We start from the raw sequence: 18,938 nt of genomic DNA, 5'->3' as shown, positions 1-18,938 counted from the left end.
AAGGCAGGCTGAAGGAATTCTCTTTTTTCTGGTTGTGAAAGGTGCATTATCAACAAAGATATACAATGGGGGTTGTATAAAAGCACACTAGTACCCAACTGATGCTTGGATATAGTATAGTAGTTTTAAGTACATTATCCTTAAAGATGAATGGAACAATTGTCTTGTTAGACACACTTCAAATCCTCCTGGAAATTTTTTCAAGTGACAACAGTGGGCTTGAGATGGAACTATGTATTACTAATTACTAATGTTTCTTTAAGCTGGGTAGAGCTGTTGATTACAATGATTGATTTCTAACTGTTGAACTGCATAGCGTAACACTAAACTGTGTTAGAAGTGTAGTTGTGGGTGTGGGGGAAGCAGAAGCATTTTTAGTTTGAAATTCATTACTTACTTGTGCTTCAACATCTGTTAATTTGCGAGTCTGTTCAGCTGTTTGATTTAGTAAGTTTGTGCCTATTTCAATCATTACTGCAGTCTGGTTCTGCACTGCAGTTTGCTGGATCTCTACCATTTCTTTCTTCATACTGTCTTGGATGTAATTCTCAAGCTACATGGGAAAGGAAAGAGAGAAGAAGATAGTTGCATTCTTTAAATGTTGGAGGGGGGGTAGTACAGTAAGGCTGCTGGCTGCCTTGCTAAACAAATTTGTTCCTTGTATGTTATACAGTTCTGTGAAGTTTCCTCATGTTAAGCTCTGACAGGAAGGGCAAACATGACAAGGAGTGTGTGGCCACCCATTTTCTACAGGCAGGAATGAGATTTGTAGGAGGTAGGCAGAAGGTGCAGTGGTAAGAATGCTTGCAGGCACTTGGAAGCTTTCCTGCCTTAGTGCGCCCACCACTATAACCATCAGAGAAGCTTCACCAGCTTTGGCAGCGATGGGAATGTTTTAGAAGACAAAAGCTTAGGAGTTTAGTCATCTTCCTGTATCTAGACTTAAATATTTTCAAAAGCATTTTTCATCATATGACTAGAAGTCCGAGAAGAGGTCAGATGTCATTTAACACTGTTCTCTGTGCATTTTTATCAGAGAGAATTTTAAATAAAGAAACGAAACAGTAGAAAAACCTTAAGCACTTTTAAATGCTTAATATTTAGGAATGCAAAAACTGGTTTAAATACTTGATTCTGAAGTCATTTCTGTGTCTAAACTAATAAGGCTTTTTTGGTAGTCATTTTATAACAGAGTACACTGCTTTGAGATTCAGATCTGGCACAAGCTTTGAAGCACACCTACTATACTGCTGTGTAAGTAACTATGGATACTAAACTTTATTCTTCAAGGTTGGCTCCTTATTAATGAGAGAGAGATCAAAACGGTAATCTGAGCAAAGCTATCTCTGCAAATACGATTACAGAACTCCATGATTTCTTTGAAAATGTTATCACTGTCTTATTCTGAAACACACCACTAGAAAATGAGTTAATTCTGGGCTTAAAGGTAAGGTAAACATTTTATGGTAGGCTCAGGCAATTGCCCAGTTAAAACACACAGCTGTAATGTTGCTCTGATTACAGTAGACAAAACCCGTGATTACAATTTAAGGCATCTGGTAGTTCTGGTTGCCAGATTTTTGCACCCCTTGTCACTCTGCTTGCAACCTTCAAAAGCAGTTTTGTTTGGACACACGGATCTGCGTTTTCATAATTTCTCTTATTTGAATATCTGTGAGTATAAGCCTATCTCCAACTATCTAACCTCTTTCAAATGGCATCTCATTCATATGATGTATTCTAAATCACTGAAGTATTCTCTTGACTTTAGTTTAACAATTTGTCATCACATCTGTTTCTAAACTTAAAAAGATTAAATAAGTAACTTAGGGAATATGGTATTTGTGCTTACTTGAAAGCATGAAATATGAACATCAAAAGGGATTTATTTTAAGATTTAAAGCCAATTTTATGATCTGGCTCATTAATTCCAATTTAGAGCAACATGCAGCATCAAAATGATACTGACCTATAAAGTGACTTTGGAGCTTCTCAAGGCTTTTTTTCTCAAAAAAAAACCTACAGACCCTGACTACGTAAATACCTTCTGTTTTTCCCTTCATATTCACTAGTCCTCTCCCACTTTTATGCAATCTCTCATGTACACATCATAAAATCTCTTTTCCTGACCTGAATCAATATACACACTCATCCCCCTTTGCTTGTAGTTTCCTCCCTCTTCATCATACAGCGGAAAACTGTAGAAAGTAGACCTTTGTACTATTACATTTCATCATTTTTTAGGGGCAGGTGCTTATTTTCATCTCTCTTCAAAGACAAATAAAGGAATTATTTTAATCCAAAATACCCATTGTCTCCCACTGACCTTAGCAAGAGCAGAACATGTTCCCATTGCATACTTTCAGAAAGCAAGGCTCTTGGGCTTCCCTGAGAGGGAGGTGGAAGAACCTTTTCAATACAGGCTCCAGTTAAGACAACTAAGGCTAAATTTCATCAACAACACTGAGGATTAGGAGCCATTTTGAAAGGCTTCAGTTCTTTGTGGCATATTTCTTTGTAGAATACTATTTATCAGCTCCTACCGAGGAGCCTCCTTCCTTTGTAAGAAGTAGCACACTCAGAATTTCTGCAAGAGAGAGAATACCTTGGAACATTTGCAAGAAGGAATGGCACAGGAATAAAATTCTTCAGTCCCAGTCTGTGAGTTCAGAAGCTTGACAGCTTGGTCTGAACAGTATGTCTGTCTTCTCCCATATTTTGCTCAAAATTGGAAGGTGCAGCAGGGATTATTTGCCAGATTTCTCCTAGCCACATGGCTAATTAAGGCAAGTCAGCTTTTAATCTCTTTTTAATTTGATTAATAGCTGGTGTGTAAGACTTTTGTTGACAATATGTCAACCCAGATTACATTATGGTTATTTTGGACAAAGTAATTGTCAAAAAATAGTCAAAAAGCAGACTATTAGTGATGCATCTTTCAGAAATTCTGCTTTTGAGGGAGTAAGTCAATCAATCCTATCTTAAAGGAAATTGCAGGGAAGAGGTAAAGAGGTATGAATATATTCAGATTTGAAAGAAGGAATAGATAGTTAATAGCGTTTCAGTAAGTCTTCATGGGATTCTTTTCATGAAGCATTCTATTTTTTGTGTAAGACTGGCTGGCATGTGTTCTTCAAGAAAGTAAATATAAAAATGAAAACAGATGGGAAAAAAAACATGTCTCAAAATATGCTTAAATAGCAAAAACAGCTGGGAAAACTGAAAAAAAAAAATAAATTCACCATTAAGATTTGTAATATAGTTACGGTAATGCATTTTTAGAGAAAAAATTCTCTAAGGTCATCAGCTTGGGGCTGTCATGCTTTATTACTTCAAATCATACAAAATCATAAAATTTGATGAAAATACTTTAACAACATTACCAAAAGAACGAGGACAGATCAGTCATATTGGAGCACATTCCAAAACATTGCTCTTATAGCCAAGATTGTCTTTTTTTAAGCAAGCTTTAAATTGGCAAGAAAGAAAAGACAACATGTGGAGTATGCGTTAAAAGAAATTTGTTTTCTAACCATTGGCAGAGATAGTATTAATCCTTTATGAAAGGTTGCCAGTACTTATCTAAATGAAGAGCCTTCCTGACTGCTATTTTATAGTATCTATATTACAGAACAATTTTCCAAAAAATCAATAACTTAATTGGGCATTCTGGAGGCACATTATCATTCTTTCATTTAAAGTTATAAATGAGGTCTTGCTTTTGTTCTTTGTTGTCAAATGGGCTAGTACTAATTAAAGAGTCATGTTCCTGGCAGCATTTATAACTATACGAATGCATACATCCCTTCTTTGCCAAATGCTGCCTTGTATAAATGGTACAAATAGTACTGGCTGCTAGTTTCATTTTATCAAATTTGTCATTTATTGGAGCAGTCTTTCCTAATAAAGTTTGGTGATTTTCTTAATGTTTATATTACTGATTCTTTCAACTGTAACATTTCTTTTCAGAGATCAGTATGTTAATCCTGAGTTTCTACATAGTGTTGTGTCCCTTAGTAGAAGTAGGAAGGTGGCTGGAGCTGCATGATCCTTTGTATCCAAGGATTCACCATCCAACCCCTAAGATCATCAGAATCTATCAAGATCTTTTTTCCTTGAATCAAATATGGATTGCTAAACTAAGCAATTCATCACTTTCAAGGACATTATCTATAAATTTAAGAAAATTCCAAAAGCAGTGTTTAGACTTTTCTTGTCAAATGAAATCTGAAGATAATCTTTATTCTTACAACAAAGCATCCATTCTAAAATTGATAGAAGTATCAAAGAGGTCAAAGTTTATCTGCAGTCATATCTCTGTAGCCCTGTTATTTAGATCAGCAGATTCATTGCAAAAAAAATGTCATTAGCCCGATAAACTCAGCAACTGCTGTGTGTGATACACTGTATGAAGCTCAGCTGCATTTAGGTTGTTCATTCTAACAGCTGATTGCTGGATAAATGGAACGGTCATAGACCTCCATGCTCCAGCCATGTGTTCCTGCTCCCCTCCTTGCACCAGCTCTCACAATATTTTGGGACTTTTGACTAAGCCTGGAGGCACTAACTTCAAAGAAAAGAAGGGGCAATGTCCCGTCAAGTTTGTGGATTGTGGATCTGTCCTAGATGACAAAGCTGTTACTAAGATAACTGCGGCTGTCAATAGCATAGAAAAGTTACTGTAAGAAGTAACATGATTTAAAATTATATGCTAGAGTTTTAAATACACACTTTGCCCGATATTTGCCTAAGGATATTAGTGTATATGAGGGTCACTGTCTTCCTCTGATTGCACTGACAACTGATTGTTCTCCTGCCATTAATTTGAAGTTTTAGGCCCTTGATATTCTTGGCATTGGCTGTCTGATAAATATGGAATAATTTAACTAAAACCAGCTTTCTTCTTAGTTTGAATAGGGAAACCCAAAGAATATGCATTAGGTTTCCATGAGAAAGAGCTGTTTGTATACAGACTTTGTGCCTAGTAATTAGTTCACAAAGTAGTTCAAAAGAACTTGCAGAAGTATTGAAGAGGTTGTATTGCAACATGTATTGGAACGCATATTGCATGCTTAGTCATCTAATGGAGATACAGAGAAAATTGCAGGGATAATGGCATGTCTCTAGTCTTTTTCCTCTTATTTTTGTTCTGAATTTTCAAAAGTGGAGTAGATCCTGTAGAAAACCTAACAGAAAATACAACATTTACAACTAGGCACTTTTAAATATACATTAAAGCTACAGTGTTTGATATATATTAAGCTGTCAAAAGCTTTTTGAGTTACTACTCTTGCATCCCTACTGAAAATGTCCTGTGCTTTATTCAAAACATATCGTGAATTTAAGCCAAAGGCATTAAATCACCTCTTCCAATACCTTTAGTCATCATCCTGACATTTTTTTCTCTAAAATTTGTGTTTATACACAAAAGTGAGCAAGATGGAAAATGAACTTAAGCATCCATAATCAGTTTAGCTTAGTTCTAGTGACATGGCAAAACACGAAAACCGCTGATGAGTTTCATTAGTTCTTTTTCTGAATAGTTTTTCAGAGTACAGGTGAGACCTTCCTGTTTCTCATGCTCCAGATGTTTTCAGTGCTCTTTAGCCCAGTAATGTTTCATCTTAGATGCCTTGCCCTTGTTTCAGAGTGGCAGTGTTCTTTGGACTGTGGCTGCATCTGGTTTCTTCATGTGTCACCTGCAGTAGAATTTACCCCATAATTTGAAACTTACGGTGTCGTTGTAGGTGGTCATTCATAGATGCCACAGAATCCTTAAATTTCTGATTCACAGATACATTTTTTTATATAAAGACAGAAAATACAGCTTTGTCAAGTACTATTTAAACAGACTTCACTTGCAATTAAAATAGTAAATATGTAAACTAGGTTTTTTTGTAGTATAATTGAAGGTTGGGTTTCTTAGGGAGAGCCTGACTTTCTGGATCCTACTGAATGTGGATAGTAGTGAAATGTAATGTAGTCTTTTTTAAAAGAAGAAAACACGGTTACAATTTCATCACAGCAGTTCATATGTGCAATATGAAGTATTTTACCTACATATATATGCCATGCTGCTTAATGTGCATGTATGTAATGAATGGAGCATCATACTGCCTGGCTTTCCACATGTGCTTATATTTGTATTTCCACATCACTGCAATGTATTTGTGTTTTGAAGACGAAACACTGTAAAAATTTCAAATCTGCAGACAATTTTGTTCCTTTTAAAACAGCTTTTCATACTTCTTTTCACAGTCTATCGTCAATGTTGCTACTGCTTAAAGTTAGAATAAAAATGGAAGAATCACTATCCCGTCCAAGATCCATTTATCTTGACAGGGAACATATTTTAAGGGCATTGCATCAATCCCAAGCAATCAGATCTTAAGCTATTTTAAATTAGCTTTTAATAAAATAATGCATTTTTCTATGTTTTCTGAAAGTCAGTTATCAGTTTTAGTAGCTTGTAACTTTTGGAAAAAAATTAGTACTCTGCAGAAAAAAAAAGCAGACATTTTAAATTGCCTTTTTTTCTTCTTTTCTTTTCCTGGGGCAGGAAGTCCCACTGGACTATGTGCTGTTTCTCAAGGGAGGGGAAAAAGTCTTTTGGGAATGTATATGGGAATGCTTGAGATGTCTCTACCCTATTAGCTTCTTACATGCCCCATCAAGCATATCTGCCTGTCCAGACCTCCAGCTAAGATTTTTCTCTTATCTCATTTTCCTGTCAGCAAACAAAAGGTGAAAGTAACATCATAAATGAATCCTAGCTGAGAGTGAGCTGTGATTTATTGGAAAATAGTCAAGCTAAAATTGTGTAATAAAATACTAAAGGTTTAAATGCTAACTCTTAAAATAGTAAATACAGACTTTAAAGTACATTATATGCAGGAGATGGTTCACTTAATGCCACTTGTGTACTATATAAAAGCTTACCAATTCATTCTCATATCTGACTACATCTCATTTAGAGGAAGCTGTATGTTATGCTTTTATAATTTATGCTTCTACCAGAAGGAAAAAATTCCCCCTTTCATTGGAAATAATCTACCTGAATAAAAACCAAATGTTTCATTAATAGAACATGAAACTAAATGCATGAAATGCCTTCATTGTCTGCACAAATATTTATGAAGAATGACTTTCACTCTGTGCTCTTGACTGCAAGCATGTTGTACCTAATACTAAAAGTTATTACAGCATGATTATACTTTCTACTGTATGTTTTGAACTACAAAAGTTATAATCAAAATGGTGACCTAGAAAAAGCAAAAGAGTGTATAACAAAAGGCAAGACACGTTAAGAGCTGAAACTATCCCAAAGGCTATCTTAGAGTTGAGGTCCCCCCATTCCATACACTGAGCTTGTTTCGTACATGTGGTATCATGCTGCTCCCTTCCTAACTGCACATGCATTTTCACGTGGTTTGTCACTTGAAGGATGACATAGGTTCTTTATATTATACGTAATGCATATGCTTTTTATGGTGCTTTTTTTTTTTTGAGATTTAAATAAAATTGCAACTGAAAAATATTGAGATTTCAAAAAAAATTCTTAATTGAAACTTAATAGTTAACTTGACAAACCTTTGAATAGTGTGAATTTCTGGATGGGCAAGGGAATAATTTTAAATCAAAATTTAGTAACAGCATCTTCAGAACTCAATTATTTGGTGATTAACTCGTTAAGAGTTAGGGATGTTCATTAAGGTAATAATCTAAGATTCTGAATCACTGTTTTTCAGGATCACAGCTAAGTGGTATTTCTCTTAGAAATCAGGGAAGGAATTCATAAAGTTCCCATTAGTCTAAAAATAAAGAATAAATAAATAAATAGTGTGAGTCATGAATGGCATTTTGCCGAAGTTCAGTAGCACTGAAGCCAGGAAGACAAGAAGCCAGTGATGCTTCTGCCATTCACTGAAATGAATATAAATATTCTTTATTATGTGCAACAAGCCACTGACATTCAAAACTAGGATTCCTTCTTTATGAACAGTGTAAAAAATACTGCCAATCAGTATTTAATTTTTAAATACTAGGTTATAGCATTGGTCTGTAATTTCACAAATTGAACATTCAAACTTTTTAGAGAAATGCCTGCATGTTTTCAGATATATTTTGTACTTGCATGCTACCATTAGGGAATCAGGACTTTACCAGACTGGTATAAGGATGAGATTCTGCCCTTAAAAGCCCACATTTGCTATCCCAGATATAAAGTAATCCTTTCCCATTTGTGTCTTTTTTTCCATTCTGCTGAGCAATAGGCAGCTGAAATAAACTTACCAACAGGTAAGCTGGTGGTGGTACTTAGGACATTTTTCATGAAAGACACTGGCTATGTAGCCTTATAAACTTTACAAAATTTTTAGAGAATTTGTATCTGTCACAGTTTTTTCTTAATATAAAACCATTTCTTTCTTTTATCTCAACTTACAAGTAAATTTTATGGATTTCTCTTTCAACAGGAACGCCTGTTTTAGAGACGGGCTCATGATGTGGTGGGGCAATTTTTTGAGGAAATATGAAACAAATTCCTCATTTCAAATATGTTACTGGGGAAGTGAAAAGGAGCTAGGCATTCACAGTTCATTCTCAGCATTGCTTTCTAGGGAAGCAGACATCTTGCATTCCACTTCCAACCAGACGGAAGAATGATTCGGAGTTCAAGGATCAAACTAGTTAGGAAGCTGTGGAACACAATTAGTCCCTTTTGTAAGCTATAAAACTGGGTGTCTCCTGTTTAAAAGCTGTGTTCACAGAGCATCTTTCAGCATGAAAAATCATTAGTTAAAAAAAAACTTCACAGATAAAGGAAATTGAAAGCATTTTGAGTAGTTCTTAAACTTTGCAACATACTGCCTTCTAAATATAGCTTATGGAGCTTGTGTAAGGTTTTTTTCTTGAAGAAGAAGCCTCAATGATGATGTTACCAAGAGAGAACCAGTCATCTGAGCTGAAGACCTGCCAATTTTTGGTTGCTCAGGCCTTTGAGACAGTACACATCAGCTGCTGATTTCGGTTTTGAAGAACTGAACTTCTTTACTAAGAACTCATGCACTGATATTCCTGTACATTTTTTAAGTGCTGCAGTTCTTTTTTTAAGACATGCTGCAACTTCCTCTCCACTGCTAATATGCTAGATGGACAGGAGAGACGGTGTCTGAAAAACTCCTACATGTTCATGACCACTGAAAATTCCTTGCTTGGCAGACCAGACCTGTCAGAGAACTTCCCTGAGGTTTCCAAAACCCTGGGAGGGGAAACAGGACACCAGAATCAAAATGGACTTGACTGTAACTATGCAAAGTGGTAACAGCTGCCTTAAGTGAGGAAAACTTCATATTCACCTCTGCTTAGGTAAAAAACTGATTATATCTTGATATGTTCTTGTCAAATAGTATTTATTTCCCTTTGCTCTTACATTAGCACAGGTAAGAGTCTTCAAGGCAAAAGCTTCTGATGAATAGATAAAACGTTATCCTTTATTATGAAGATAAAAACTTGAAAGATAAAACAGGAAGCTATTGTGTTAAGAATGGACAAGCACAAATATCTGGAAATAAGATCAGCACATACAGGCAGCTTATTGCAGAAACAAAACATACTGTGCGATGAAGGAAAAAAATACATAAATATGTAATCCTGAACACATTTTTGCTTCAATAGCTAGGATTATCCATCTACAAGCAGGCAATTCAGTTTGTTGGGACAGAACCAAGAAGGAAAGTCTTTCTATCCATTGCTTCCAAAAGTTCCTCATTGCTTCTGGTGCCCCACTGAGCAGTGGTGCAAAGTCACCTCTGGAGCCGAGTTCCATTCACTGCTCCTGAAGTAAGGCAGCTGCCAGTTGGTGCCCTTCTATGAAGACCAGAAACTGGAGCTAGATCCTCTCAAAACAAATGATGCTCTTGGTGCTGATTATAATAGAAAAGGAGGAACTCTCAGCAAAATTGGCTGGGAATCAAAGCTATGCACTATAGGATGGGTATTTTATGGGAGGAAACTGCCCTTATCTGTCAAGATCTGATGGGATGGGGCAGTGAAGGAGACTAAAATGCACTTTACAAGGACTCTCTTGGGTGCAAGACTGCTCTCAAGATGAGTAATCATATGTAACAAAGGAGAAAGTACTATGTCATTAATCCTGGATGCAGCTAGCAAGAAAAAAAAAGCTATCATCTGTCTTTATACCCAGGAGCATGTAGGTGAAGGTTAAAAAGAAATTGACAAAAGAATACAGAACTGAGAATACTGAATGACAAGGGATGTAGGGAAAAGGGAGTTCAGGTTGTCTGTGTGAACAGAATTTTTATAATGAATGTGTCAGGGATAGGAATTCATTAAGCCAATGAGCTGCAAAAGGGGGCTGGAAGACTGATCTTAAAGCCATCTGAGAGAAAGAATTGTCTGGTTGGCCTGAAGGTTAAAAAACATCATGATGTTGGAAGGAAATTCACTGAGGAAAATTGTGAGTGCAAAGGACTTGACTGGATGAGACTCTTGGGAACTGTTATTCCCACATGGACTTGAGAGGGACAAGAAAAGGAAAATGTGCATTTCCTTGTGATTAAAATTATCATTCTTTTTTCTGTTCCAATAGCATCCTTACTAGTTATTCTACGTTAAGTTACTACACAAAGTAAGTAATAAGTAAGCCTTAAACCACGTCTGATTTACTGGTTTACTCCATTATTCATTTCAAATAGTGTTTAAGGAAAAAAAGTTTCACCTTTTGAGTCAAATGATTTTTTAGATGCATCAGATGAAATCTTAGTTTCACTAAGAAGTCGGTGGGACGAGCGGAGCTAGGGTTTTGTATTCTGTCCTCACAGCCTTTTAAAATAATAAAGTTTACCATAACAGAGAAGCTGAACTTAAGACATGGATAAGTTTTCTCTAGATGCAAATCAAATAAACTTTTGTGTCACAGGAAAAAAAAACATAGGGTACGATTAACTCTATTTAAACTTTCTTCCATAGCTGGTAAACTGTAGTTGTCAGGATCCTTGTTTGTACATGGTAAGATTTCAACAGGATCAGATTGTTTATATTTGTTGCAGTTTAGACTCTTTCTAAGGGTTTGGTTATTAGTCTTTGGGTTTACCTTCTAGTTATTTGAACTTTCTTTCATCATGTCAGACCAGTTTTCAGAAAACATTCCCAGTAAGGCTCCAGTAGCAGTTACAACGGAGTTTTTTAATTTACTATTACTTTATAGGCAATCACTATATCTGACAGAAAATCTGGCATCAGGATGGGAGTTTAACATAAGTGAAAACATAAGGATAGTTAACATGGTCAAAGTTCAGGCCTCATGCAAGGAAGCTTAGCTTAATTTAAGTCAATTCCTTAGAAGCAGAAAAATACATGGTTTTGCCTGGTTTTACTTATTCACTTAGGCTTTTGCCTACTTTATTTTTGTAAAGTTGTATTAAGAAACTGGATGTTGCTGTTGCCTTTGAATAGCTGAATTACCCTGTTTACTAGAAAAGCTTTCTGAAAAGAAAGGAAAAACGTGGAAATTGTTTCATTAAGTCTTGACCAGGGAATTTTCTTGAACTGTCTGAATGGACAGGATATTTGTTAATGCAGTAACAAACTATGGCAAGCGTGTTTTCCATTGCTACCTATATATTTCAGTCTTGATCTGCAGATTTTCATGTTTGAATATTGACTTTTTGCACAGCGGAGATTGTCAGCTGACAGCTGATACCATGGAAGAGTGATGCTACTGCTTCATGACTGATTGGCACATTCTCCTTAAGGGGATGGTTTATATTTTACTTTGAAACTGTGGGTTTGAAGTAGTATCTTGCAGGTGGTTATACCTTGTAAATGGAAAATAGGAGGGGGGAGAAACTGCTGCAAGTGTATACTGTAGTTCAAAGGAAAGGACCTAAAGGAAGTATATGAAGTGTCTCAGTATGATGTCTGCAAGTTCTGTGTGAATTTTTAGTTGCCAGCTATCAAAATTAAACCTCCCAGCTTACCCCAGTATTTATTCAGTATGTGACTATACATCAGGTCATATGATGAACAGCAAGCCCCTAGTACTCTGATGTCACATCATACATAGAAAGCTGCTGGGGGCGGGGGGGGGGAGGTAAGGGCTATGGCTATTGCCCAGGAAATGTCCTTTCCACTGAGCTGGGTGTCTCCCCATTCCCACACCCTGACAGAATGGAACAAAAGAGACTTTTTCCTTCCAGGATCACGTGCGTCAGGTGCAGGCCTGAACCAAAAAGCAAGCATAGCGATGAAGCTGATACCATGAGTGCACGAGGTGAATGACTCTTAATGCTTTCAGCATGAGAATGAACAGGTCTGCAGAGCTGTTGTTTGGACAGAGCTCAATACACTACTCAGTCATTTTTATTCTAGAGGTTTGAATACGTTCCTACTGGTTTTAAACTGATACAATTTTTTCTTTCTCCAGAAATGAGAACTTTTAGTTTTTCTCCCCATCAAAAGAAATCTGTCGTGGAGTGATAATCAGAGATTAAATGTTTGCCTAGTGAGTTTTCATGTAGTTTTGACAGTATAGAATTCAGTTGCTAACATTGAGAGAGCTGTTACATACCAAGCAAGGCTTATTTTCACCCTTCTGGAAACTTAAGTGATAAGATGTTGTAGCTAGCTATTTAATAAAATATTCTGTTAGGCTCTTAGCTGTGTTACCGCAACATACTGATTTTAATCCCTGATCAAAATCAATGTTAGAAAGTTGATATGCTGTTCCCCAGAGGGCAGAGGAACCCTACATGGTTTCCTGCGTTTTAAGTTCTATCATGATTCTTGAGACGTGAATACAAATACAAAACTGAAAAGATATTTTTTTCCCTACAGTATTAACAGGAGTTTGCTCAAAGTTATGACATTATATGCCACTTGGATTTAGCAGGAATCTCCAGAGACAGCCGAATTGAAAAGAAACTTACTGTCATCTAAGAATTCTGAAGTATTCGTTCACCTAGAGAGGGAAATGTTTCACTCTTTACAGCTTCTGTGAATATAGTAACTCTGTGAAGAACACTAGATTTCCATACATGGTTCTACTAACAGAGAAGTTAATGGAGCAAAGGTTGCATATTCTATCAGCCTTCTCTTTTTAGCAGTAAGACCTTGTTATGACCTTAGTAGGCTCCTGGAAGATTATTAGATAAACTGATAAAGTTTCATATAGGCAGTATAAAGACAGGAGAAATGTTCCTGTAGCTTCCCTCTGTGTCCAGACTAAGCCATAACATCCTGTAAGCTGGAATGAGAACAGCTAGATATCTCCAAATCATACAACTTGCAGGATACGTTGCTGAGCTTTATAAACAACATCTTCATTTTAGGGCTAACCTGTTCCACAAACAGATAAAAACTAATAGGATTTTCAGTAATTAATTGAAATGTAGTAAGGTGGGGTTTTTTTCTTCCAAAGGCAGTGAAGGAGTAGTAATGTATTTTCCTAGGGAGCTTGAAATCTGACACAGTGAGTGTTTGCAGAACTACTTAGGTGTGGGATTTTTTTTATACAAAATGTGGATCTGGATTTTGTAACCTGATTAATTCTTTACCATTTCCTCTGAGCTTGGTTTACTTCACATAAAGTTCACCAAACAGTATTTCATTTATTCTCACTAGATAATAAATAAAATTCTTTTTGACTCTGTCCCATTTTCAAGAGATGTGTCTGTTAAATGAAATGATCACGGTATTTCCAGTTGTAAAGCACTTTTTAATGCTTTGTGTGTTTGTGAGGTTATTTGGTTTAACACTGTGGAATGTGCTATATCTCTAAGGCATTTCTGAGTATTAAATTACTGTGCCATACCTCTTTTTTCCCAGATGCTTTGCCCTGTGAAATTTTCTGATGGTATTATTTTTTCACCTGTAATTTATATTTAGCTAGTGTGAGAAATTTAAATAATAAAATGGCAGACAAAATTGTCTGTGCTTGTTTATGAAACTTCTTATTCAGTGCCATAGAAATTCTCCTTTTCTTGAAGGTTATATTGATGCTTATGGTCCACTGATAAATTGTTTTCTCAGTGGTTTACCTGTTATTACCAGTGAGAGATCTCCTAGAGTACATTTGGACTAACAAAATATTTTCTCTGTGTGACACACTTGTTTCATATTCTAGTACATACATGAAATATGTTTTATTCAAGAGTCATCTGCTCCCATTTTCCCTTCTGCAGTTCTTATGGGTATCCTTAAGGCTCCCGTCAGCATCATATTGGTAACTAGACACCAAAGCCTTTTTTTCCTCTGGAGTACAACTTGCATCTTCTGTTCCAGGAAGATTTTTATATTTTTTTTCAAATAAGGGTGGTGAGGCACTGGCACAGGTTGCCCAGAGAAGTTGTGCATGCCCCATACCTGTAGTGCTCAAGGTCAGGTTTGATGGGGCTTTGAGCAACCTGGTCTAGTGGAAGATGTCCATGCCCACAGCAGGGAGTTCGACTTAATGATATTTGGAAGTCCCTTCTAACCCCAGCCATTCTGTGAGTCTATGATTTTGTCAGGAATTGGGAACCAGGGACACCAAACAAAGGTCATCAGTCTCATTTTGCCTCTTGTACCTGTTTTAAGAAGTGGAAAGCATAATGTTTATCTTTCTATTTGTATTATATTTTCAGTCTAGTCCACATTTCTACTTTCTGCCTATTGTCTCTTGATTCTGAGGTTTACAAACTTTAGTGCCAAAGCAGAATGCCAGGGTGAGGGGCATGCAGCATTTTATTTTACTGCAAACAGCATGTTTTGCAACTTCTTCAGCAGTGCTGAGAAATCTGCCTCTTCAAGGAGGTTTTCTTTTGTATTCCATTCCTCTGTTTCTCTTTCTTCCAGGTTGAAGAGACGGACTGAACTTCCTCTATGGAGCTAAGATAGACTCAGTTATCTGATGAAACTCTGGGTTTGCTAAGCTCCAGAGAGGGATCCACGAATGGCAACTTCTGTGATAGATCCTAATCTATAATCTGACACTATGTCTTCTCCATCAGTTGACTGCATGTCTAGCCCTATAATAATGGCACTGGTTGAGAAAGCCAGTTTTACTTTGCCCCCATCCTGGCTTTCAGCCAAAGCCATATAAAATTCCATGTTACAACTACTGCAACAGAAGATTCTTGCACTGAAGTCTGTAAAAGGTTGTTAAATAAATAGTGGTCTACTAAGCTGCCTTAGCTTACTGCAAGAAGTCTTGTAAATCAAATCATATATAATGTGGCACATTTTCAAAAACACAAATATGGTAGTATGAACGGGACAGTATAATTCAGTCACTGGAGATACTAGATAGCACATTTTGAAGGGAGGAAATGGGTATCTATATCTTCCAAGCAAAGTTCTATTCTAAGCAATACATGTGTGGTCACACCTTGTGATTAGGAATCAAGAAAATGGTATCAGCTGTTTCCCTGCTAAGTTATGGGGAGATGCATTTTATTGAATTATTTCATAATTAACAAAAAAAAAAAAGGAGCAGTAATAAGATCATTGTGTATAAAAGAAACACCATTCCAAACCCCAGCCTCTCTGCAAAATCTTCTAAGACATTCTAAAGGTTATGTGGTTTACTTTTATATAGTAAGTGGGCATACGAATAAGGAGGACTGGAAACTGTCAATTCAAGCATCTCCAGACTCATTTCCTACATGTGCACTTAAAGAAAGGGAAAAAAGAAGAAAATAAAGCACTTGATGGCAATAATTAATGGAGAAAGTCTCCCAATTTGCTGTTTAAACCGATCAAAGATGATAAGATTATGATCATGTTAATAACAAACAAAGCACATGAAACTATATCTTGAATGCTGGTAAGAGACTGATTTGGTAAAACAAGCCTTTGTTTATCATGTTTTTTACTGATAACACCTTGAAGATGGCAAGCTCTCAATTTTGATTTTGTCTTGTAGGTCTGTACAAGAAAATCTCCAGTCTTCTTTGTTGTTTCTGTTTCATACCTGTACCTGTTCCATACCTGTATCACCAATCTGGTATTTGTGGAATGATGCAGAAATAGTCTTTACAACATAGTTTTTAAACACATGCAAAAGTGTCAGTTCAAATCCTTTCACAGAAATTTACCTACAGGAGATATAACAATAAACTGCATAGTCATATCATTTAAAGTACTGTGGAAATCTTATGCAGTAACATGTACTAATCTCAAAGTAAAAAAGTATTTTCTTTTTTACTCTGCCAGTACTCTTTTGCTTAGCAAATACATAGTTGATTGATAGACAGAAACAAGCACTTTTCACAATAAGTAAAAACAGATGCATTACTTAAGAAAGGAATGCAGCTTGAGTCAGAATCATCTCTTGCGTATTTCAAAATCCAGCACTGTACAATATATTTGTCCTTGCCCATTGTGTGCAGATGTTTTTGGATGACAGCATGTCAGAATATCTTGTCATATTTGAGATACAAAGTTCAGTACAAGTATGACAATAATTATAAGCTTTCATTGGTAATTGCTCATCAAAAATTATAAGCATTCATTCCCATACATCTTAAAATATCTGATTTTGTTGTGCTTAGGGAAGAAACACATTTCAAAGTGATAAAGGGTTTTTAGCTTCCAGGATAGGAAAACAAGTCTCAATTCTGAGAGTATCCAAACATACTGCATCCCTATCAGCAAAGTATCCCCTCTCCTAGTCTGCTTTCAGGATGAAGTTCTCAGGTTTAAATGTTGACTCCTAGCGCAGACTTTTATTTTCTAGTCTTTTGATCTGCTGATAAACTACAAATAAATTACCTATATTCTGTATGCTATAATCAATTTGAATCACACATTGTTTTCAGCTGTTTGTAACAGGAAAGATGAAGAAAATATGACCTCTTTGTTTTACACTATTACTTTGGACAGAGTCATATTTCCTGAGTCAGAATCTAGTTTATGTACTAAGAATTAAATTCAAGTCAGCATTCAGTTATTTCGATGTCTTAATACCTGACAAAATGCAGTTCCTTGAGCAGAGCTGCCATGATCCAAATGGTAAAGCTGCCATTAATTCAAAGAGATATTTGTTTAATTGTGGAACTTAAGGGACTTGCCTGTCTTCTGGGAATATCTGAAAACCTGATGTTGTTTTTTATATTAAAAAAAGAAATCCGAAGTATAATAGCCAACATCCATCTACATTTATAATTTCCAGTCTTGTATCTCAGCTGTATACGAATCTGCTATCCTCTCAAAATAACTGAAAATCTTATTACTGAGAGGCTTATTCTTCATGCATAGACACACATTAGAAAAAAATCTTACAATTCAATATACAAATTGATCCCAAGGTAGGGAAAGTCAAAGAATTTCAGGTTAATTTCAGGTATATTGCTGCACACTTGATCTAAGGTTTTGGCTTTTGCTCTACACCATCACTTACTGGCTTACTGCTAAACACTGGATTAGGTGGAACAGTGGTTTGTTCTAGTATTCCGTCTGAATACTTTTATATATAACCTACTTTTGAAAAGGCATTCTCCAGTTTTAGGTGTGGTGCATACAGTATTGGCATAAGGCATTAATACAGTCCAGACCAAAAAAATGTGTTTTCATGAAGCAGCACGTTGTGGCAATAGTAGAACAAAGTCCTCTGCTCTCTGTACAGGAGCAGACGAGAAGAGAACCTGGACCTATGTAACTCATTCTCTTCCCATTGTGTTTGCCCATTAACCAGCTGAAGTGCACACTTCCCATGCTGTTCCATTCATACAGCCTAGTGTTCATTCAGAAACAGAATGTTTCCTCCAGCTGACGAATTAAAGGCAGGAGAGGGGGAGGAGTGTAAAAATGTTTGGAGATGTGCAGGACTTCAGGAACAACTTTTCAAGGTTAATTTACACTAAAAGTTAGTAATTTTCTTTTTTTACACAATTTCAAAAGAAAAGAGGTGCTGCCTCTTAAATCAGCAAAAACTAACTTTTAAAAGAAGAAAAACCTAAAGCAGTTTTTTGTGCAGTTGCTGAGAAATTAATCTCATTTTTAAAATCAAACATATTACACCTTTGACACAGTATGAAAACTAAGTAAACGGACTTTTTTGCTCTGCCTTGACTAACCCAGTATCATAGCTGAAATACGAACCTAGGAATGTGTATTAGTGACCTTAAAAAAACAGCAAGTAAACTCTGTAAGCAACTTTAAAGGTTATTGTTTGCTTTTCATCTTCATTTGCAGACCAGGTGTCTCTAGCAAAGCAAATCTGAGGAAAAGCTACTTTTGTTGGAGTCTCTTTGTGAACAAAACAGATGACATAAAGAGCAGGTGTTAAAATAGTGAAAAAGGCAAACAGCAGTTATTTCACAGGATGTTTAGCTGTGGAAGAAAGAGCAAGGGGAAAAAAAAAACAAAACAAAACAGGCTATTCTAAAATGTCTTCTTTGGAAATCTTTGCTCAAATAAAAGAAACATTTCTCTGTCTAGTAAAACAGAATCATGCCTTTTGATTGCCCAAAGAATGGATTAGATATAGTTATCCTATTCCTCTTGTAACTGATTTCCCAGGGACTGACAGGAAAAGGCATAGCTTTTACTAAATAAGGATGCTGGAATTTGCTTACTGGTTTCTGTTTACCTGATGCCACTTATGATACTGTGTTTGTCTACTTAAGAGGCATTTAGCACTGGAGTCTTGTGTGTGATTTCATTATTTATATTAGGAAATTGCTTAGCAGCTGTGTAGATTAGACGGCTTTACTTTGTGTGGTTTTCATCCTGCATTACACATCTGTTAATGTTGGTCTTAACATTACAACGGTGAGCATTGTAAATTGATAAGTAGAAAGGTAAGTAAGTATGTGGAAGGAAGTATGTTTGCCTGTGAGATTAAAAAAAAACAAAAGCCACTGATCTGTCATTTTTTGGGTGTCTAAATTAAGCATCCTAAACCCATAAATACAGGTCACACTTCAGCCTTCAAGTGT

General features: G+C 36.1%; 2 protein-coding genes across 7 annotated transcripts in view; one reads left to right on the top strand and one right to left on the bottom strand.

The window, feature by feature from the left end:
- The window catches only part of MCPH1 (microcephalin 1), a 128,730-nt gene that overhangs the window by 71,783 nt on the left and 38,009 nt on the right, over positions 1–18,938 (top strand). The window lies entirely within an intron of this gene.
- ANGPT2 (angiopoietin 2) overlaps positions 1–18,938 on the bottom strand; it is a 39,762-nt gene that overhangs the window by 18,850 nt on the left and 1,974 nt on the right. Inside the window, exon 2 of one of the 2 annotated variants that reach the window (XM_062626262.1) lies at positions 398–553. The exons of the other annotated variant lie outside the window; for it this stretch is intronic. Coding sequence (XP_062482246.1) covers positions 398–553 — 156 coding nt within the window. The remainder of the gene's footprint in view (positions 1–397; positions 554–18,938) is intronic. 2 annotated transcript variants of the gene reach the window in all.

This window comes from Pezoporus occidentalis, unplaced genomic scaffold (assembly GCF_034315485.1).
Source record: "Pezoporus occidentalis ecotype Australia unplaced genomic scaffold, CSIRO_AGI_Poc_V1 ctg29, whole genome shotgun sequence".
Taxonomy (NCBI): domain Eukaryota; kingdom Metazoa; phylum Chordata; class Aves; order Psittaciformes; family Psittacidae; genus Pezoporus; species Pezoporus occidentalis.
The sequence above is the reverse complement of the archived record's forward strand: the minus strand, read 5'-3'. Positions and strand labels throughout refer to the sequence as shown.